At 42.0% G+C, this 23,936-nt stretch overlaps 1 protein-coding gene across 1 annotated transcript in view; it reads right to left on the minus strand.

Annotated features, from left to right (window-relative positions):
• Positions 1-2,083: 2,083 nt before the first annotated feature.
• Grid2 (glutamate ionotropic receptor delta type subunit 2) overlaps positions 2,084-23,936 on the minus strand; it is a 1,403,143-nt gene continuing 1,381,290 nt past the window's right edge. The window contains exon 16 of the mRNA XM_051152254.1: positions 2,084-2,846. Within this exon, the coding sequence (XP_051008211.1) occupies positions 2,688-2,846 (159 nt within the window). The 3' untranslated portion in view covers positions 2,084-2,687. The remainder of the gene's footprint in view (positions 2,847-23,936) is intronic.

Here is a 23,936-nt window from a genome sequence, read left to right on the forward strand (position 1 = left end):
CTCTATTGACTCAAGATAATGTTCATAGAAATTTAAGCTACTTGTGGGGGACATGGGACTATAGTCTAAACCAGAAGAAGCTCGTGGATTTTGAGAGGAAGCTTCTCCCTTTGACAAAGTGTTGTTGGGTACCAGTGGCTTCATCCTATTGCAATTTCAACTTCCAAGTAAAATTGAAATAGAGTTTTATCCTGGGGTGGATTAGAGCACACTCACCCATACTACACATACTGAACTCAGATTAGATCAGCTGTTCAGAGTCCACATTAAATCACCAGAGGAAAACTCTAGTCAGGTTCAGCCATGAAGACAGACAAGAAAATGGGTGGCTTTCCTCCCTGTTCTACAACTTTATGGTGTGATATGATATGTGTGTGTGTATGTGCCTATGTTTCTGTGTGTACATGTGTCTGTGCCTGTATATGTGTATGTTCATGCATATGTGCTTGGGCTTGTGGGTTTGTCCATGTGCCTGTGCCTGTGTGTGTGCGTGCGTGCGTGCGTGCGTGCGTGCATGCGTGCGTGTGTGTGTGTGTGTGTGTGTGTGTGTGTGTGTGTGTGTGTGTGATATCTGAGACTTATAATCAGGAGCAAATTTTGTCCTCCAAATGTTAGATAGGGAGTAGACAAATAAAAATTGTAATGCCAAAAGCTATGTTTATGTGAGGCATAAAATGATAAAAGAAGAAACATGTCACCACATTCTTGCTTTAATTAATATCTAGGAATTTCCCCTGATAGACCACTTGTAATTGTTCAGGCAGTCATGGATGGCTGAATTTTATGTATCTAGGCTAATGACTAACCCCTCACTTTATTTTGGGAGGCCTGGGCTCCATCAGAGCGGTTCCTGATTCCTTGAGCAGCGGTAGCCAAGGTGATACCATGAACTCCCACAGTGTGACTGGTTTTCTGGAACCAAGGATAAGTCCTCTACCATGAGCCTTAGGGATAGTACTTCAGGAAGGAGGCTGACAGGCCCATGTGTATCTGTATGTTAATGGTGGAATGTATATGTGGCTGTAGGGTCCTGCCTTTGCCCCTTTACTTTACCTTTGCCATTATGAAAAGCATTAGCATTTCTATGTTGAAACCAGATATGCAAGATATCATTCCTTGAACCCTGATCTTCATTGTACCATTCCGTTTGTGCAGGGTAAAGGCTGGGTAAGAGCATGTCCTTGTGACAAATGCTGGTATTGTATTTGGTGGCAAGGATGAAGAACCTATGGTGATTAAAACTGACAGCCAACAGGTGCTTTCACATACAGATTTGCTTCTCACAACGGCCTTGTGAGGTAGGAACAGTAGATAATGCTTTTATTTTTTACTTTTCAAAGACAGACACCAAAGACCATAGAATGTAAGTGATTTGCCCTCAGTCATAGCAAATAGCTGGACTCAAGCTTGGTAACACGTCTTCACAATCTGATTTTCACCTGTAAGATACTGCAGGAGAGTTTCTGGCTTGATTGCAGATTGGGGAAAGTGCTCTGCGAGTACACATATCATTTGCTTACAAGTCAGCTGACTTAGAGCCAACGCTTCAGTGGCTAGAGACCACTGGGTCACTACTTGCAGAGGTTCTGAGGGAAGAGGATGTCTATATGCTGGCTTTTTAACTTTGTATATTAGATGCTCTAGGAGTTATTCTGGGCTCCCTGGATGCAGTTCTCATGGCTATAGTCCAACTACTACCAACTCTCTAGGTTGACATAGCTGATATTTTCATTGGAATGTAAAGTTCTTGGGGCAAGCACATGACTTACTGTATTTCCAGAATTCAGTACAGTGCTAGATCCTTACAAAAGCTGAGTTCACAAGGACTTCATATTCTTCATAAGATGCTTTGGAATTTTATTGGTAACAGATTATTTTTTGCATGGAATAGACCTGGAAAAACTCAGTTGTCTTGGTGGAAGTGTGATGCACATGGGCACTGCAACCTTAGGTGGTGAACAGTATCTAAGTGACCCTTGGTTACAGTGAAATTTGACTTTTTATGGATTCAAGTTTAGATGCTCTCCATTAGCCAAGAATCCATGTAAAATGTGTACATTTTGGTCTCTGAATAAAGGCAATGTTTTTTAGCATGGAGAAAACTAGGTCTGTGGTAAATATGAAGATGGCATTATTTTAGTTATATGGAGAGAAATCTATGACAAAACAGGATTAATCAGAGTCACAACTAATTAGGCGAGGGCTGGAAGAGAGCTCTTGTTTCCTCCAGTTAAGTTTGCCAAGGCACAGTCTCCTTGGTCCATCTCATCTCCTTGTATGCTGTCTGTCAAAGTCTGAGGATCCAGGTAAATCCTGAACAGGTAAAAGTTGGGGATAACACTGCTGTGACTCAGACTTGGACCTCAGTGTGAGTGCTCTTGACCAGGACACACAGACATATAGTCCACAAACAGTCCACAATGAACAAGGATCATCGCTGCCAGGCTAATGGGCTGGCCCAGGCCAGACTCAGGACCTGCGGCAGAAAGCAGCAGTCAGTTGCTACCTCTTCAGTGGGGCAAATGTAGCAGGTGTCACAGCCTGGTGAAGAACAGCTTCCTGAATGGAAGAAGAATTTCAAATCTAGGAGACAGTGTATCAGCTCACCAGTTTGTGGTACTCAGGATCAAATGAGGCCTGAGATCAAGAGGTGGGTAAGGTCTCAGCATCTCCAGGGATGGTAGAGGCTATGGGTCATCAAGAGGCCTTCCTACTTGTGCTGAGTGGTGCAGGCCATGGCTGGATGCCTGGTTTTTCCAGTTATTACTGCCAAGCTTCAAGCATGGCCTTATTGGCCAAGCATTGCTTCTTTCAGACATTGCAGTTTCATTTGGCAAGGCTGGAGCCTGTGAGGAAACAGAGCAGAGGGTCACATCAAGGTTGAGGAGTAGCTTTGAGTATCTTGCCACAGCTTATAAGACACCGGCTCCGCTTTGAATGGCCACTGAGAAAAGGAGGAACATGATGCCAGCTATTTGAAACTTCTCAGTCATGGCTTCATGGGTTTCTTGGACCCCAGGCAGCCACCAGGAAGCAGAGCATATCAGCTGCTGGTTCTATAGAACCTGTTACAGGGAGGACACTGGCATTTGGCCAAGTTGGGATTAGCATAGTTTTTGAGTAGCATAAGGTTTGGGATATCATCGACCAGAAAATGAAAACAGCACTGTTTTTACAAGGAGAATGGGCACTATGCTTCCCTAGTGCTGGTCCTGATGCCCAGTCACACATGAAATCCCGGTGCCTGATGCCTCAGATTCTGATTCTCAAATGTTAACTGTTAGTGATTTGTTTTAGACTATACATAAGCTTTAGAGAATATGCTGATTATTGTAGTTTTAGGATTTTTTTGTTTTTTGTTTGTTTGTTTGTTTTTGTTAACACAACACAAGCAACCATCTGGAAGGAAAATGCCTCCACTAGTTTGGTCTGTGGGCATGCCTGTGGGACACTTTCTTGATTAGTGATTGGTGAGGGAAGGCCAATTCTACTGTAGAAGATGCCACCCCTGTGTAGTTGGTCTTGAGTTATGTAAGAAAGCAAGCTGAGTGAGCCACGAGGTCCAGAACAATTTCCTCCATGGCATCTGCTTCACTTTTGGTATGCAGGTTCCTGCTTTGAGTTCTTGCCCTGACTTCTCTTCCCAATGAACTGCAAGATGTAAGAGGAAATAAACCTTCACCTCCCCAAGTTGTTTTTGGTCATGGTATTTATCATAGTAATAGAAAGCAAAATACGGCAGAACTAATAATTAACAATAAATACACAAATCTTACCACAGTTGTAAACAATTAAAAGTTGTATTGTTCAGTTTTTAACCTACTCATTTATATGTATGGTTTAGGGACTTTCCTCTTTCCTGAAAGCCAAGATACGTGTCTTACATTCCAGTCATTAAATATCATAAGCACAAAGCTTTAAACTCATGGTGGCAATCTTAGACATGGGTAAAAATCATAAATCTTGACTTCAGCCAGCAATGGATGCATCAGTTACTCCTGATGTCTGTATCTTTGTTGGGAGCGCTTGTGCCCAAGTTTCAGGCTTAGCACATTCTTGGCTTTCTTCTGTGGCTCTGGAAGTGGAACTCTGGTCTTATGCATGCTGGGCGAGAGCCTTTCCGCTGAGCTAGTCGCCTAGATCGGAAGCAAGTCTTTAGTATTACTCTTCGACAACTTGTAGAATGCTGATACACATAGTTTGGAAAATTCTGGGGGAGCAACTAATGAGAAATGCTTGTTTTATTTTTTAAATGTACTTTCTATGTAAGTTTAACAAGTTAAGGAATTATTAGTAATTTACTTGTACATTGTATCCACATTAAACTGAAACTTTGGAAAATAGGAAATGTGTACAAGGCATAAAGTTTGCCCTTTATAGGCTTCTGACCTAGTTAGGGGATGGTTCTATTCTACATAATGTAATATTAAACATTAAGGTGTTTAATTCAATTCTTGCTGATTTCTTCTAAGTATTGGGGTAAATGGTTCACATTAATGGACACAAATATTGCATAGCAGAAGATAAAATATTGGAAAACAGAAGAGGAAATCAAAGAGGTGGTAGGGTGTACTTTATGGTTTTGTTAAAATATTGAAAGAGTTCACTAACGTTGTTGGGCCCTTAAGCTCCTAGAAACAAGAAGTAGAGTGAAGACAATACTTTGGTACATTGTAGAATGCCGAATATATTACTATTACAGCATATATCACATATTTTAAGGCCTTTCTATACAAGATCAGTGTTACAGGGTAGTTCTACCTCTTTTGTCCTGTACATCAACTAGTCTTCTTCTTACCTAGTGTGCTGTTGTGAGCTGCCTCACTAGTATCTGTAATTGTTGATGGCAGAGACAGTGCTTCATTTACGTACATATTCTTGGAAACTAGTGTTTGCACCTATAACATCTGATGCATGGTAGGTCTTGGTAAAATTTTGCTGACCATGTAAATATTAAGAAAAGAATTGCAAGGCATAAACTTGTGTATGCATACTTAGTCCTAACTACTGAGCCATATCTCGAGCCTATCACTTATTTTTGTTTTGTTTTGCTTTTTTTTTTTTTTTTTCTTGTTTGATTTTTGTTTTTCAAGACATGTTTTCTCTGAGTAGCCTTGGCTGTCCTGGACTCACTTTGTAAACCAGCCTAGCCTCAAACTACTTGTCTCTGCCTCCCAGAGTGCTGGGATTAAGGGCATGCTCACTAAAGAGTTTTTTCAAAGATTTGTTTATTGATACATATGAGTACTCTATTTGCATGTATGTCTGCATGCCAGAAGATGGCATCAGATCCCATTATATATGGTCATGAGCCACCATGTGGTTGCTGGGAATTGAACTCAGGACTTCTGGCAGAGCAGCCAGTGCTCTTAACCACTGAGCCATCTCTCCAGCTCCTCACTGCAGACTTTTAGTGGAAGTGAACAGAAATGTACAAGTTCTAATTGTGAAAAAAATAAAAAAATGACTGTAATATATTGTCTGTGGTAAAATAAAGATGAATCAGGGGTCATTTGATATTATTTAAGCAATCTCATTTTGAGGGAATGAGGGCCTAGAACACAATACAAGGTCTTAAGACAGAAGGACAAAAGATATAAATGCTAAGTGAATTGATACCTGTACATGGCTAGAGAATTATGAGGTGAAAATAGCTATGGGAATATTTATCCATGACTGTACCCAGCTTAGAACTCAGTCTTGTTTATTTACCTCAATCTAGGAGACAGTTATGATTATCACCCTCATTTCAGTGTTGAGAAGATGTTAGTGGCTTATAAATTTACCCCAAGACCACACCACTATGAAGGGGCAGCCAGGGTAGGAGCCAGTCCTATCCACCTGCAGATGCTATGATCTTAGCCTCAGTTAATATATTTATTCTGAGAGACAGAAACATAATGAGATGAGATTCTTTGAGGATAATAATGCTTTTTCATCTCTGTGAAAGGCGAAGTTTGATGTAGGAAATGATTAGCTTTCCAAATGGACTAATAGTATATAACTTAGCACATAGCCATTCTGGTCAAGCAGAGGATGCCCTGCCTCTGTGAAGACAGAACACCATAGGAATATGACACATCTATGACAAGCACACCTGAACCAAGACCTAGATGCACGATGGCATGTTCTACTTGCTAAGAGCACATGTTCGAGGCCAGCACGCCTTTAATCCCAACACATGGGAGGCAGAGGCAGGTGGAACTCTGTGAGGTTGAGGCCAGCCTGGTTTACAAAGGGAGTCCAGGACAGCCAAGGGTACACAGAGAAACCCTGTCTTGAAAAACCTAAATAAATAAATACATAAATACATACATACATAGAGCACAGTGCTGTTCAGAGCAGAGCAGCGTAGGTGTCTGAACACCTCCAAAGAGATCCGTATGCCTCTCTGATTTGGGTGTCACACAAAGGCTGGCATTTGGTTTTCTTCTCAGCAAGCCTGGAGTTCCTGTACAGCCAGGGGTAATACAGGCAACTCATGGAGTGGACTTCTAATGCTGTTTTTGTGTTTATCTTTGGGGCAAGTCTTCTATTTCCTTTTCCACTGTTGGTTTTATTTTAAATTACAATATTGCAGTATTTAAATGCTAATCAGAATGAGTATGTAATACAATTATAACCACATAACATTATACGGTGAATGTTCACAGTATGTGTTTGATAAGAACTAGTTTTAAAGAGGGAAACAATTAGACTTGACTGTCAGCCTGCAGATGCACAGAGCATCACCTTGTTTTTGTTTGTTGTTTTTAAATCTCAGGATTGGCTTTTAAACACATTAGTGACATGGGAGAGTTTTATTCTTAGGTTATCGATGTGCTACCATATCAGATTTGCATGTGGTGAGCTCTGGAGTGTAAACTATCTGAAATTATTTTGTGTTTAAGAAAACTGAAGGAGAAAAATCCAGAGGACAAGCTTCCAAAGATTGTAGCAATGATTTAAGGCTGCAATGTTGAACTCTGGCTCAACGGGACTTTGGTTTTGCTTTCTCTGGAGCCTCCTGGCTGACTGAAGCACTGTGTTAAGCAAGCCTATTGGACAGTGCTTGCTACACACTATGCAGAAGCCTGATACACTCAACTACATGTGCCTGTGACCTTCCAAAGTGAAAAGTTTAGTCTTAGTATTGAATTCTGATAAAGAAAAACAGTATTTGAGAACTGCAATATTATAACATAGGTATACCTCTAGTGGGGAGATAACAAGATAAAAGCAGAAGTAATACAATCTCAGTAATGTAGAAAGACACAATCAAGGTAAATAAAAACTAAAACAAATATGACAGATTACTGCGCACACATTATATATACTGTGTAAGTTGCTCATTGGTATATTGGATTATAACTTCTTGGATCTCGGACACAATTTGAACATGCTAACATATTAATTATAACAACCATTCTTGGCAAAACAGCTGAACTAAGGTTCTAAATGCGTTCCTTCTGTGGCTTCCTTCTGCAAGCTTATCTCTTTCCATTCACTACTGACTGACTTACCTCCAAAGCACATTTTAATGGCCACACAGTTCACTGCAGATTTGCAGCAAAGTCAGGCTCGGTCTTGTGCTTTCTGTCTCTGGAAAACGTGTTCACACACTCAGACAACAAGTAGTGGGAAAGTGTGACCTCAGAGGAGACTTACCATTCTGATACGATTCTACAGTGTCTGCCCTGAACGAACATGGGGGCATTCCTTCCAAAAAGTGAAATTAGCATAAAGAAGCATTGCCCTGGGCTCTTTAGTTTTTAGGCCATTTGTGATAGACACTCAGGTTTTGTATTTATTCTATAAAATATAACTTTTTATAGAGAGGTAATCATCAATTTTTCCTTGAAATATAATAATCACACATAAAATAGGACAAGCATAAGCTGCAAATTTCACACGCTTGGTAAGTGAAAGGGCAAATGTAATACGCTGTAGCAAAGATGTTAAAGCAATGCACAATTAGATGTAAACACTGAGGTTTACACTTGGGGCCCTCTGCTGTTAAAAGTTTCCTTCTCAACTCTTGCGAGGTCATGGCGATCACTCGGGAAGTGTTTTTGTTGTTGTTGTTGAGTGTTCAGTTCTCTGTCTCTCTCTCTTTTCCACACACATGTACAAACAGACACACAGGCACTCACACACCGAGCCAAAGTCAATGGCAGTGGGTGGTTTATGTCAGGACTGCTTTGGGCGGCCCCTCTCCCAGAATAAGATAAATGTAAGTGATGAGCTCCTGGGGTTGCCTGAACTCATTTTGTATTCAACACTCTGCCTGGCCCCTCTCTCATCTCTTTCGCTCTGTCTTTGTACGTTCAAGCCTACTTGAGTTTCTTTTTTCTTTTGTAGAACTTGGCTCTTTTGATGTGCTGCAGGGCACGCCCTTCAGCAAAGAGTACTTCCCAGGAATCGGAAGCCTCAGCGCACTGGTCTGAGAGGCCACTGTACAGTAGCTAGCCTGCAGCCCCAAGCAGAAACTTTTTTCTTTCCCGAAACAGCAATGTTTCGTATATCCCACAACTGTGATTTTAAAGGGATTAAAAGCTCCACAGTGTAAATGCTAAGTACAGATCTGTTGAGTGTTTGACCTTCTTGACCCCATGGGGAGTAATCTAACATGAGATGTGCCTGTATGGATTATAGATTTCTCTTGTAATTATAAATGACTTAGTTCTGCTTTACTGCTGCTGTAGTGTCAACATGTGTGAGAACTGTGGTGTCTGTATGTGGAGGTGCTGGGTCATCTACTTCTTTTTGTTATTTGCCACCAAAAAAAAATCATGTAAGAGAGTGCAGTGCTTTAACTCTTTATCTGCTGTGTAGAAAGGCGAGAGGGATGAGGCAGAAGTATTGCAGGTTTACTGTTAGGAGCACTGTCTACATTATACAGAAAAACTAGCGAAGAGGAGGAGGGGGAGGAGGGGAAAAGGAGGGGAAGGGGGAGGAGGCGTTAATTATTTCACACCCACGAGGAGCACTTCTACTGCAGAAGTTAAAGCATTTAATAAAGGCATTACAGTTACTTAAAATGTCTGCGTTTACTCACATATCTTTTACGTGACAAATCTTTCAGGACTATGTCACTGAATTAGAACTTGTAACTGAAAACCAAAAGAACAAAACAAAGCAGAAGATAAGGCATAACAGTGCATTTTAAGTTTATACCCACAAAAATGTATCCACCCTAAAGCTAAGACTAAGGTTTAAATAATAGTTAACTTTAACTTTTCCCAGGTATTTAAAGGAGACCCTTAATTAAAACAACAGCAACAACAAAATAACTAGAAAAGCAAGCTTGACTTGGCAATCCATTGGTACAATGGACGCTTCCTTTAATTTTGGCTGGACACTGAGCTCACGCTCATCAGCAATCAACATTACTGAGGACAAGCAAATTTTAGTAGCAATGCTGTGCTAACTTTGTATTCTCAGCTTATTTCATGCTTACATGATAAATAAACTAGATGATTGTCATATATTTTGAATTATACACATACATACATACATATATATCTACTTACTAATATATATGGATAAAGAAAGAGAAACTGATCCAATTTTTCAAATATAGGCAGAATATGTCTTTTTAGAAAAAAAAAAAGTCTGGAGTAATTCTTGTAAGAAATTGGCAATGACTCCACGTGCTCTTCTTGACTACTGGGCATCATAAGACCTTCACTGCACTGCTGAGTCATCTCTAGTGGATTGATCCTAGCATGGGACATCCTTCACAGCATGCAAACAACTTCTAACAGTAGTAGACTCCTGAAATTCACTGTCACCTGAAGAATTCTATAGGGGTCATTTTGCTTAAACAAAACCCACATCTTTAACAACGCAGACGCAGAGAGGGGCGCCACAGAAACACACATCTCTGTCTCAGCTGCATCATGAATTCATCCCATTTCATTCCCCGTGGTCACACATTGCTGAAACTAGAAGTTTCTGAAGTGTTTGAGCTTAAATTAATCAGATGCACAGGTACGTGTCCGACACCGCAGTGCTCCTCGGTGTTGTGGCAATGGCTTACTGCGTCAGCACAGGTTTCTCATCCTGGCTCATAAACACCAGTGAAAGCTCGGGTTGTGGGAAAGCAGTTTCAGTGTCTCCCGGGTGAGGGAGGATCATGGCTTTCTGTACCATGCTGATCCAAAGCAGATTGTACATTTGTACTAGAAACCCATCTTGCTGTGAGTGGTTGGTTCCTGTCTCTCTTTCCTGTGGGGATGCTATCTTTAGCCTTCAAGATCTCATCATGAGTTGGCATATATAGAAACAACACCTGATCTCTATTCGAACACAAACCTGTTGTTCCTATTTTTTTTTAGTTAATAATTTTGTTTTTAAAATATATTTTATTAACTTATTCATATTACATCTGAATTGTGATCTCATCCTTTGTATCCTCCCATTCCTCCCTCCCTCCCATTTTCCCCTTACTCCCCTACCCCTACTTTTAAAACAGGGAAAATTCAAGAGACAGCAGGCTTTCAAAATGGACTGGTCACTTCCATGTCTAGAAGGTTTGACTTTACCAATAGCTAAAATCAGATTTCCTTATTGTTCTACTAAAAATTATTAGAGCTTTTGCAGGGTGTGGTGCTGCATTCCTTTAATCCCAGAATTTGGGAGGCAGAAGAACACAAATATCTATGAGTTCAAAGCCAGTTTGGTCTGCACAGAGTTCCAGGTCAGCCAGAACCACACAGTGAAAGCTAATTGAATAACAACTAAGCATTATAGACATAGCTATGCCAACATGAATTGCTTAGAGGAAAAAGACAGCTATGAATATATCCAGATACTTTTCTCTTAAAAACAGTAACCAGATTAGGAATAAAATTTCAGAATTTAATATTTTATGTTAAACATTTAATTACAAAACAAGTCAGAGGATACACTTGAGATAAGACATCCAGCTAACTAGTACAGACGGTTACTCTGTTGATTAAGGTTTACCAAAAAAAAACCAAACCAAACCAAAACAACAACAGTAACAACAACAAAACAAAAACAAAACCCAGCAGATTTTAGGAATTAGAATCATGCAATAGTTGAATTATGTAACATTTTAGTTATTAGGTATCTTCCAAGGCTTTGTTTCTGTCTATTCTTTAAAGCTACTTACTCAATTGAATATTTTTTATTCTTTGGTTTTAGTTCCATTCTCTGAGCCCTAGTAAATCTGACTGAGTATTATCTAGAGATTTTCTAAAATGGAGACAATGGGTTAGTTTGACTTTTGAGGTCGTGACCTCCTTTTTGGGACTCCGGGGGCCAACAAGTCCAATCTTTCTTTTATAAGGAAGACAGTCCTGGGGAGTTTGTGGCTGGAATAATCAGCATAAAGCTGTACAGGCAACACCCTTGCTGTCTCGCTTCTACCACCACATTGCAATGTCTTATTTAAGGTGAACGTTTATAACCATCTGCGCAGCCACAACATCATTGCATGGTGGGAATTAATAGAGCTAGCAAAGTAGAAAACAGGTGACATTTGAGAGATGTAGGACTGGTCTCTAAGACTGTGTGTGCGCTCAAGGCCACCCATTTCTCAGGAGTAGGATGCACATATGCCGCTCAGTTTCCTGGTGTAGCCGACCTCCACTGGAACAGCATGAAACACATGCTGGCTGTGTGATCAAACCCAGGTCTTCTGCCTTGGTCTAGGTCAGTGGTTCTCAGCTGTCCTAATGCTGAGACCCTTTTAATACATGTTTTAGTGACCCCCTAGCCACAAGATTATATTCAACTCTACTTCATAACTGTAACTTTGCTACCGTTATAAATAATAATATAAAATCCCTGTTTGCTGATGGTCTTAGGTGACTCCTGTGAGAGAATCACTCTATCACCAAGAGTTTCTACCACTGGTCTCACTCACAGGCCCACTCACATACTCTGACGTTCAATTGACTGTATTAACATGTCTCATTTCAATTTTTAAAAATTTACCTACATGTATTCAATGTGTGTGTGTGTGTGTGTGTGTGTTTAGAAGATATTTATTAGGTGTCTCTAGAATTCAATATTGTGCATAGGAGAGCTGGAGAGGCATATGACAACTGAACAGATAACTAGAGACTGAAATCTCTGAGATGTAGAAAAGCTTTGCTACATTTATATTAAAGAAACAGATACAGGCATTGGCACACTCTTTTGATCCCAGCACTCAGGGAGGCAGAGGCAGGTGGATCTTTGTGAGTTTGAGGCCAGCCTGGTCTACAAAGTGAGTCCAGGACAGCCTAGGCTACACAGAAAAACACTGTCTTGAAAAACAAACAAAACAAAAATCTAGAAATAGATACTTGTGTTGTTGACAATTTATACCATAGTAATCCCGCTAGGATGAGGGTTCATGAAGGGAGACCATGGTGATAGTACAGTGGGTGCCCTAGCACACAGTGGGTGCCCTAGCACACAGTGGGTGCGCACATGCTCCATACTATGCTGTTCTTGCCTGTCTTCAATGTGGACTGAGATGTATATGTGGCGCTCACTCTTGGCCACTACTACAGTTGCTATCACCTTGCACACCTACTGAATTTGTGCCAAGGTACTGAGGCTTACACCCAGCTGCTGATGTAGGACTTGCTTCTGCATGGGCATCCACTCTAGCACTCCACTGAACTCATTGTCCCAGGATGAGGCAGTGTTGCTTTCAACTCTAATGGTTTTGCCACTTCTGATCATTTAGTGGAAATAGGATCAATTTGGAAAGTCTGGGATCCCCAGATCATCCCTCTGAAATTCTGCCACCTTCTCTCTGTCTCCTTTCACCAAGTGCCATCTGTCCAAAACCAATAACCACTCCCACCATTTTGTGTTATTTTTTTAAGGAAAAAGTTTTTCACTTTTCCTTCCAATGCTCTCAGTTTCTCTCTGGCATTTCTGCCTCTCCAGCTCTCCTATACACAATATTGAATTCTAGTAAATATCTTCTAAACACACACACACACACACACACACACACACACACACACACACACACATTGAATACACATAGGTAAATTTTTAAAAATTGAAATGAGACATGTTAATGCAGTCAGTCAAACGTCAGAGTATATGAGTGGGCCTGACCTGATTGGGAGCATCCAGAGGCACCTTAGCCCTTTCAGAAGCCTGGCCAGGGAGGCGGGGAAGGGGAGGAAGGTACTATGGGAATTGATTTAGGAAGGAGCTGTAGGAAAGCAGCTCCGCAAACAGACAGACACCTGTCACACCACTGTGTGCAACTGCGTTCCAACAACCATGTGAACTTAGAGAATGAATTCTGGGCTCCAGAACTAAACGCAGTTCTCTGGCCCTTGCAACAGTTCTGTGAGCCCTGGAGTGGAGGACACACTTGGGTTCTTTCTCTTGCTCTCTGAGCTCTTTCTGATACCAGCTGAACTCAGGGATAGGCTCATGCTGACCTTGCCCCACCTGTTGTCAGCTTACCTCTACCGGCAGCTCTTAACAACAAGCATCACGTGCTTATTCCCGACTTAATGACATCACTTTCACATCAAAGTAAATTATATGTATAAAATAATCAGCCTATACTTACCGAATAATAGGAGCGGTGATAAAAATGAAAGTATTGTGTCTAATGAAACGTACTATGGGAAACCTAATGAAAAGTTTCTCTTTTTTTAATTTACTGAGCAGTCAAGTAAACGTGGGGCGTTGCATCATGATGAATACATTGGTCTTATTTACGTCAGTTCCAAGCTTGAGTGTTAAGTTGCAGGTGTGTGCCCTTTAGCAAAATGGGTACCGTTATGTTTTTTGTCTCTTATTCATATATTGTGAACTTATCATTAAGAACAATTAAGGGCCAGGAAGATGGCTCAGTGGGAAAATGTGCTTGCCATAAAACCTGAGAACTTGAGTTCAGTCCCAGGAACCTCTATGATAGGAGAGAACTAATTTCCGGAAGTAGTCCTCTGACCCTCACATGCAGGTTGTGTACGCGCGCACACACACATGTAAACACATATTTAAAAAGTGAAAGTGATTTGTATTGCTTCCTTTTGTAAGTAGAATATACAAACAGTTATAACATGGCGAATCAAAGAAACATAAAAATTACAGAAGATGCTCCTCTAAGCATTTTCCAGGCTTATCTTATTCTTTCCATCTGGGTTTTGGGTGCTCCCACCTCTTACAATCTAGCTATTATCTACTGTGACAGTAATGTTTTATGAAATGACACAAGTTATGTTTATGATACCATCACATATATCTAAAATTAAATGATGACAGCTGTGGTTCTCCAACTATTTTTTCTGTTTATGATAAAAAAAAAAATACCTTTCCCATGAATAGCAGCTTAACGCCCTCCTGAGCCTCAGCGTGGGGCTGCTTTCCTTCTGACCTGCCTGGCTGTCAGGGGTTGGGGAAGGTAAGTAGGGTGTTGATCTTGAGTGCTGTATGCAAGGACTTGAAGATGATGGATTAGAGCCTAGCAACTGTGAGTTCCTCTCATCTGGCGCTCAGTCCCCTGATCCTGTTTCTCTCTCCAGAGAGCCTCCCACTCGTGAGGAATATCATAGACCAGCAGATGCGAGCACGCTAAGGGAAGGGAGGAGGGATTGGGGAGCGCAGTCCAAGAGACAGTGGCTCGCTTTACTCGCAGAGGACCGGAATTACTTCGTCTGAGCTGTTTTATGCAAAACGAAGCACAAATCACCTGCAGTTGGGAAACCCTACCGCCGCCTGAGTGCCGCTCAAGTGAGAGAGCGAGTGGGCAAGCTGCACATTCAAGCGCCTATTCTAGGGAGACTTTGAAGAAAGCAGGCGGCGACCCCCACCCTCAGGCATAAATGAACTCTGAACAGATTCATTTGCCATGAACGATGGGATGGGGAGATGCTGGCGCCTGGGGCTCTGCCTTTCCGCGCCTCCTTCCCTGAGTTGTTCTGGTGGGTTTTTGTGTCCCAAAGTTGTCCCTGTGCAAACAACAGGTTGAATATTGTAGGTGTGGGTTATTAAAGTGTCCCTGGGACAATGGCAGTCTGTGTCCCATTTGTAACGCTTGGATTAATCTTTGGAAAGTGCACACAAAATGTGACATGATGTTGGCTTCCAACATTATTCAGTCTGCATAGCAGCAAATCCTGCCCTGTCTCCCTGGAAATAAAACTCTGCAGACTGCCCCTGCCATCTCAAAGCGACCTATCATTTATGCCGCAGAGGAGGGACACCCTGGTAGCATGGCTGTGAGTGTGATTTTGTAGTTTGGAGAAACGCTCACGGTGGAAATAAATTGTTGTCTATCTTGTCCACAGCTCCACTAAAGGAAATCTGCAGTCAGGTAAATCCTGCTTTATTTTGTTTCCTAGAGAAGAAATAAGAAAGTATTCATTTTTCAAAGAAACTGCCACATCAGTTTAGGATTGTAACTGCTTAAGTGATAAAAGGCCTTTTGCCATTTCATCTTTCTTTTTAGACTTAAATCTGAAGGAAAATGCTATAATATACAGGGAGAACCAGATCTCAAAGATGATAGCATTTACTTCCATCTCTCTCTCTCCCTCTCTCTCCACCCCCTCTCTCTCATGTCTCAGGAGATGCTTAAAACCTTGAGGCTTGGTTTTATCCTTTTGACATCTCATTCTCAGGAAAGGCATAAGAGGAATGGTGGAATCTGGGAAGGGGCCTCACAAGTCACTGTGCTTAAGAATAGCTCAATATATGATTTTGAAAAATAATTGATAGAGACAGGAGTGGGTTAGGGACTGAGAGTCATCAAATGGAGTTCCCATAGAACTGCATGGAACAGTATTATCTCGTATCCAAGATCAACTCCTGTGTAGGAGGGATGGGAGTTGCCTGACAAAATGGAATTAGGGAAAGATGAATCAGGCATTCTTCAGGAACAGAAGTTTTCTAAAGGTCTGCACTCACTGTTAAGTCTAGGAGCACATGTGTTGTTTATTCACTTATTGTTCCATAACATGGGGCCTAGGAGTGGCTTCCTGTACACATAAAGGCAAGTGGAACACACTTTCCTATTCATTGGCTTTTAGTAAGTCCAATTCAGAAATCTCAGTTATGAAGCCAGTTTACGATTAAAATATTGTCCCTATCTGCAAGACATAGTGTAAGTCAACTTTTATTTAGAGGGGAAACTGCTTTCCATGGGGTGGGGAACATAGTGGGTACAGAAAGCTATAGCTAAAATTCTTACACATGGGTTCAGAGTTCACCTAGAAGAGTGAGGCTATGCACCAGAAGGACATGGCTGGGAAGGGCCTGCTTGGGGTAGATGTGGCTCCATGTAGAAGAACAGGTGGTGCCTTGGATGTGGCCCTTGTAAGTGACCCTGAATCTAGCTCTACTCATCCTCCACTGGGGCAACTTGGCCAGGAGAGAGGCTGCAGAGGGATCACAAGTGACCTGGTTGTGTAGAGCAAAATTTGCACCTTGCTTCTTGTGACGACTCCCTCCGGAGCTTCATTTTCTACCTGCAGTGTATTAACAGGTCTCTTGATTCAGGATGCCCTAATTTTGAGGGTGTGGGATTTGAGACAGGGTCTCCTATGCTACAGGCTGGCTCCAAATTCACTGTGTAGCCAAATCTGGCCTCAAAACTTGTAATTCTCCTGTGTCTATTTCCTAAGTGCTGGGATCACAACACTAGCACCCTGCTAGTGGTGCATGCCTTTAATTTCAGCCCTTGGGAGGCAGAGGCAGGCAGGTCTCTTGAGTTTGAGGCCATTTTTTTCTACATAGTGAGTTCCGGGACAGCCAGGGCCACATACTGAGATGCCGCTGTCTCAAAACAAGAACAAAACCAGCCAGTTGGCACAGAAAGACTGGAAGTCCTTGACTACCTGTGCTTCATACAACAAACTGAGCATGTTCAAGAAAAGCTCAAGCTAATCAAAACTGAGAGAGACACATGCTGTGTTTCAAGCGCTGTGGGGTCCTTTGGTGGCTTTTCCCTCAGCTCTCCAGCTCACTCCTATTCTTGGGAGTGGTCTTCCTTTCTGAGCAAGCTGCCTCTATGTCTATTTCACACATGGGTCCCTGGTCCACTGCATTGTTCTCTGACGTGAGAACCTGAATACCTAGCATGTGCCCCTGGGAGCCTTCACCTACAGCATCAGGGTCATGCAGCATGAATTTCCTTCTAGATGGAAATAAAATGGATGTTGCAAATGATGTGGGTCAGAAAGAAAATAGCCCATTGCACCAGTGGGCCAAGACCATCATCGTTTTGTAATGTCGGATTAAAAGAAGACGGTGGCTCACTAACACCAACAGAGTACATGAGAGTGCTAGATACAGCCAACCAAAGGCAGGCAGGACATGTGACTTTGAATTGATCCTGTAATCCACCTCTGGGGACTCACAAAGGCATTGAGTTTTAAATAGACTATTGTAAATGACCAAGCATCCAAGCACCCAGTTTATCTGTTGCTAATGATAAAATTGAAAAGGTTTTAAATCATTGTTTTTTTTTCTTTCAAAAGAAGGCCAGTCCAAAATAAATAAATAAATAAAAATAAAAATGTTATCACTTGCTGAAAACAAAATAAAGCTAAAATTTCAACATATGGAACCACAGCGCCACCATCTGGCTATACAAATGACAGCAGGAATCACAAGAATACAGGAAGGGCAATGTGTATTTTTGCCAATTCACCTTAAAATTTAACAACTTCTTTAACTGTAGCACAGGATGGTGATCCAGCTAATTGGAGGGATAAGACAAGAATCGCAAGTACAATCCAGACTGGGTTATCGAGTCCAGAACCTAGAAAGCATAGCAACTCTCCATCATTCAAAAAGTAAAAAGGGGCTTGGGATACAGCCTAGTGGTGAATACTTGCCTAGCAGACATGGGCCATAGGCTAGATCCCAGCATAGCAGTCTTTTTTTTTTTTTTGATAGGAAATAAGAAAGGCTTTTAAAAGAACCCCTTCAGTCTGGTGTTAGTCTGTTACCATTTGCATAAAGAGGCGTGCTTCACTGATACGCCATTGGAGAGCGTGGCTGGCATTCTCAAAGTCCTGCTTCCATTTAAGATAAAGCACAACCCAGTAACAGAGCAGACCTTCCCCTTGATCTAATGCACACACTACAAAGTCTGCCTTTGAACCCACAGGAGCACAATTTACAGCTCTTCCAATTTATCTCAAGTCCAAATGTCCTTTAACATAATTTAACATTGTAGTTTTGTGAGTATTTACAAATGCTCAGTAACTGGGTGCCTAACACCTGTGCTTTGATTTGTACACTACTCCCAAAAAGACTTTTTTTTATGATGGGCCTCAAAGATTTAAAAAATCAGTTTTTTCTGTACTTCTCCCTCTTCTAGGATCCATATTTTTGCTGACACATGCACCGTGTTCAATGGAAGTGCTATTATAACATGGTTTGGAGGCTACAGTGAACAGAGACATGAGCTAAGGGATTGACATTGAGAAATCAATGCTGTCAGCAGTGTTATTCCATGTGTGTTATCATTTGGTATGTGTTATCACCATTTCCACTTTACAGATGAGGGAAATGAAAGAGAGACTGGGGTAACGTGCCTAGGCTTACACAATTGACATATGGGGTCAGCCTGTTACTCCCCAGAACCACCACTTGGGGGCCTAGGTGAGATGCGTTGTCAATGCATCCCAGGAAAACCGATTTTTGTATCCTTATGCTGTGTGTGAGTGTGTGATGTGGGCTGTGCCACGTTCTAGAAGCACATCAACATATTAGATTATGCAACGAAAACAAGACAAATCGAAGAATGACTGAATGGAGTTGCGATGTCTGACCAATGGACTTTCCTAGGTTGGTGTATGTGACCTTTTGATGTAAATACACACCGTGAGGCGATTAAATAAACCAACACACCCACCCCTCATACACTTCCTGTTTGTGTGGTGGACTGAGGCTCTTGTTTCCTTATCTGGAGACTTCAGTTCCAAAATTTCAGTCGGAATCTTTGTTTTTATGTTTTCAAGACTTCGTTGTTTAAATTCCCCCCTGGGGAATTTTACTTTCATAACAAATATGACGTGCCTCCAGCCAAAGTTTGTCTTTTTCTCAATTCTCAAACTTTTCACCCAGCCTGTGGTCCTGCAGACTTCCTGCCTTGAATCTCTGTATGGAATTCACCTTCCTACAGCTACACCAGCAGCCATAGTAGACTCTGCTAGTCAATGAAAGATTTACAATCCTCAAGGTAATAAGAACCCTTTTGTGCCAGAGTAATGAGGCAGGGACAGCCTCTGAGCCCAACCTGTATACATGCACTGGAAGGAGGAAAAAGAACAAGACGTAGGGAAGTGATACATTCTGTTTGGGAGCCATACAAGGGGAAACACAATCTGAGAAAGAAGATACTGTGCACTTGGGGTGTACTGACTGGAACCAGCCTTACCTTGGCTGCTGGCTTTATTTATTTATTTTTTTTCCTTAATTCTGACCTCAGATAGACCCACGTTTATCATCTCTGATCCAGCACCAGTTATTTTCTCCCAATATGCTTTTCTTTTCATTTTCCTGACATCTTTGAAAAAGCCTGTTTATATTTAGATAGTTGCAAAGCTTTCTAGCATCCCTCACCCTTCACGGCAGTCAGGCCAGATGCTTAACAAAACTGCTTTGATTGGCCGTGGAACAAGCCAGCAGAACACAGGAGAACATGCCTTGCATTACTTTAGGTGTGATTCACCTAAATAGTCCTGAAGTTTTCCGCTTTTCTCCTCATAATCCTTAATGTATTTTTACTACCTTACCAACCACTGGATATCAAAAAGCTAGCTCCAAATTTGTAGATCAGAATAAAACCAGGGGTCCATTTTAGGGGAGGGGCCTACAGCGGAACCCCAGGGCCTTGTGATGTGAGGCAAGCACTCTACCACTGGGCTATATTCCTACCTTTCCATTCCTTCTTTTCTATTTTTCTTTTATTGAAAATAGTTTTTTCATACATTATATTATGATTTTCCCCTCACTTCACATTCTTCCACTTTCTTTCCCCAATTTCCCTCCCATCTGGATCCATTTTCTTTTTGTCTCTTCTTAGAAAACAAAGAGGCATCTAAGGAACAATAATAAAATAAAATAATAAAATAAAAGCAAGTAAGTTGGAATATGACAAAACAACCAAGCAAGAAAAAGAGCCAAAGAAAAAGCACAAGAAACACATATAGTTGCAGAGACACACATGTCCACACACTCAGGAATCTCATCAAATCACAGAACAGGAAGCCGTAATAGTTAGGCAAAGGATCCATAAGGTAGAAAGATGACTTAACATTATGAGACAACGCACCTCTGAAGGTGCCATTGAATTCATTTTGTGCTGGCCGTCTATGGATGGGCAAGGGGTCTGTTCTTAACAGTGGTTTGTTTCCCTAGTGAGACTACTTGCACGAAATTAATTTTTCATTTACAAGTGATTATCAATTGGAGATAGCTTCTGGGTTAGGGATGAGTGTGTGTCCACTTCTTTCAGCTTTAGGATCACATCTGGTGTAGACCCATGCAGGCCCCTGTGAGTTCACATGTGTACCAGCTCTGATGTGTCTAGAAGGCCTTTCGTTTTCCATTCTTAAAATTAGCCCCTTGGGAACTTCACTTAATGTACTTTGATCCTGTCAGTTCCCCTACTCATCCTCCCTTACTCACCCAACTTTTGTCTTAAAAATAAAACAAACCTATCAGGTCCAGTTTGTGCTGTCCATGTACTCTTGGATCAGTGGCTTTTCACTGAAGCAGAGTTGAGCTAGCAGAGTCACACTATTGACAAAAAAAGGGTTTCCCTTCAGCAGCTGTCAGTTGACAGCAGGGTTTCAGTTAGGGGTGTGGCTCTGTGCCTAGATCCCCACTTTCCTGCTGGGAGTTTATCTGGCTTGACCTTATGTAGGTCTTGAGAATGCTGTCACAACCACTGTGAGTTCATGTGTGTAACTGGTCTCTGTGGATAATGCAGTTTCCTTGTTGTCTTCCATCGTCTCTGGCTCTTAGTCTTCGTGCCTCCTCTCCAATGATGACTCCTGAGCCTCTGGGGGAGGGGTGTGCCATAGATGCCCACTCAGTGCTTTTTTTTTTTTTTTTTTTTTTTTTTTTTTTTTTTTTTTGGTAGCTATTCAGAGAATCTTCTTTGGAGATAGAGATTAACGCAGAGGCTCAACCTTGGTCAAGGTGCAAAGAACGAGAGACCATGGAGAGTTCAGTCCTAAATGGGACCAAAAGACACCCCACACTCTTTTTCTTTTCCTCTTTTCTTTTTATGTTCCCTTCTCTTTTCTTCTCCTTCCTCTGCTCCCCTCCCCTTCTTCCCCCATCCGTGCAGCACTAACACAAACACTTTCTCACTATATCACCTAGATTGTCCTTTGACTCACAACCTGCTTGCCTCAACCTCCTGACTACTGGTGTGCACTTTGGAATTTGGCTTTTGAATCATCGTATAAAAGACGATCCTCTGGTTGTTGTGAATTTTGTGTGATTGAAAAATACTTTATTAGGTTCACCTAATAGGTTTTCCAGGAGTGAAGGGACATATTTTACTGGCAGATAGTGTTATTTATTTCCTGTAATGTGGCTTCTCTCTGTACTTCACATAGTATTGAACAGGATGTTGAATATTGATTTTAGTTTAGTGTCACTTAGAATAGTCTCCCTGCTACGTTTGCATAGTTGTATTAAAGCAAAAACCCCCAGATAATCCATCAGCTCTACCTTCTCTGCCTAAAAGAAGGCTGCCAGTGATGGTTGAAAAACTCTTATCTATTTAGATCATGCCATCATTAGGCCAGCTGAATCCTCCACAGTGAACATTGGGCTTCTATGTTTCTCTAATGGGTCCTCCTATTCTTTATTCTTATAGCTTCAAACATTCATCTTCACCAATGATATATAACAACCCAGAATCCAGCCGAGTTCATGTCCACTGCCCAGCTACTGAACCCAGAAGGTTACATCTAAATATATCTCACTTTGGTCTTTCTGTGACATCACAATGAGATTCGTATTCCTGCCCTGGAGGACTTGTGCCATGGGTCCCAGCCCTGTTTACTTCTTGATTCCCACTGATTGCTCCATTTTCAATGTTCATTACAGCTGCCTTCTCCTTTGCATAAAAGCCTCAAGTCTTTCCTGCTCTGGAACAAATGAGCAAATGAACAGCATACTCTCACTTTTTCCCATGAGCAAGCTGTCCTTGCTTCATCACCAGGCTCCAGGGTCCTTATTCCTCCTTCCACATCTGTTGCCTAGCTGTGGTTTCTAGCATCTTTAACCCTCCTCTTCCTCTTTCTCTTCCTCCTCCTCATTTCTTCCTCCCCTTTCTCCTCTGCCTCCTCCTCACCCTCCTCTTTTGCCTGAATATTGTACTTCCCAAAGTCCTCGGGCCTTCCAAGATCCTAGCTCTAATAGGTAGCCATGTTCTCTCAGTACTTGACAAGATTGATGATTCCTATTGAACAAATCTCCTTTTGACCCCTGGGAGCACCCGTTCTCCATTCACTCTCCCAGCTCTCTTGTCGGGTGTTAAATAAATGAATGCTTTTGTCCTTTGATAAAGTTCGTCGCACTTGGTTCTGTTCTCAGAATGGACCTTGTGTTAAATAAGCTCGCGTATTCCTCACCTCACTCCTCACACCTAAAACTTTGGTGGCTCCCTGGTATACCTGAAGCCCAGAGCCCTGACCCCATCCCGACACCTTGGGACTAGAAGTCTGCCCTCTCACTGCAGTGAGGATTCCCAGCAGGGCCACCCCTCAGATCTTGTCTCACTCTCAAACCATCTCACTGGGAAGTGATACAAACTCTCTTTGATGCGCTTTGTGTGGAGCCAGGCTCTCTTCTACTGCTTCCAGCAACTCTTAGCTCTTTCCTTCTCCATCTCTTTCCAGTTCGGCTTTCCTTGCTTCAGCGCTTGGAACAGATGTCTGAAGGGTCCCTATTTCCTTTGCCTGGGGGAACTCGCAGTGATCTCTCTGGTTTAATTTGGAATCGGATCCTCTTGGGAGCTTTGCCTAGCTCTGTTCTGGGTTGCAAATCACGTTTTATGTCTTCTGTGATCGCGCTTCTCACAATTTATTGTCATTGCCTGTTGACGTGTCTGTCTTCCCCAGCTGACTGTAAACATCGCCACGATTCTGATACTCACAGCTGTTCAGATACGGGCTGGGTTGGAAAAGAGATGCAATGCAAACGGTGGGTGAGTGGCTCACCTTAGGTTTCTGTAGTTGTGTCATTTTCTGTCCTTACTGCTCTTTACAGGCCATATATTCCCGCCAAGCTACTTCATTGTCCTGAGTGTGAGATGTACTTTCCTCTTCTGTGGCTTGGCTCATCCGTTTCCCCTTTCTTAAAAAAGGTCTCCCTCTGTGCTGCACATGCGGACATTATATCCAGCTTTTGAGGCCAGCTGCCAAAACCATCCTCCCCACCAGTATTTTGTCACCCCAGGGAAAGGAGAGCTGGCCTTCCTTCGAATTCTCAAGCAGTGTGGGCTATTTTTAGATACGAAGCAGACATCATTTTTTCTGGATGTCATGCTGTTTTCCAGGAAAGCGAGATCTGGAAGAGCAAGTCGTCTTCAATCCTTTCTCTAAATTCCTTGTAATCTGTGGTGTCAGTTTTGTGGAGCACAACATCCTTTACCTCATGCTGGAGTTGTGCACAGACATGAAACCCCTTAAAATAAAATAGCTCTGTAATAGTAGTAGTCTCATATCTGAGTGCCTGCAGTGCCTGCTGCTGGTGATGGTGATGGTGGTGGTGGTGGTGGTGGTGTGTGTGTGTGAGTGTGTGTTCACCTCTGTGTATGAGTAGTGCACTCACAAAGTACACAATAGGTGTCAAATACATCAGCAGATCAGTTCTTCTGCATCTTCTCTGTATGTCTCTACAGGACTTCTCCTCCTCCTCCTCCTCCTCCTCCTCCTCCTCCTCCTCCTCCTCCTTCTTCTTCTTCTTCTTCTTCTTCTTCTTTAAGC

Source organism: Acomys russatus, chromosome 10 (genome assembly GCF_903995435.1).
Source record: "Acomys russatus chromosome 10, mAcoRus1.1, whole genome shotgun sequence".
Classification (NCBI taxonomy): domain Eukaryota; kingdom Metazoa; phylum Chordata; class Mammalia; order Rodentia; family Muridae; genus Acomys; species Acomys russatus.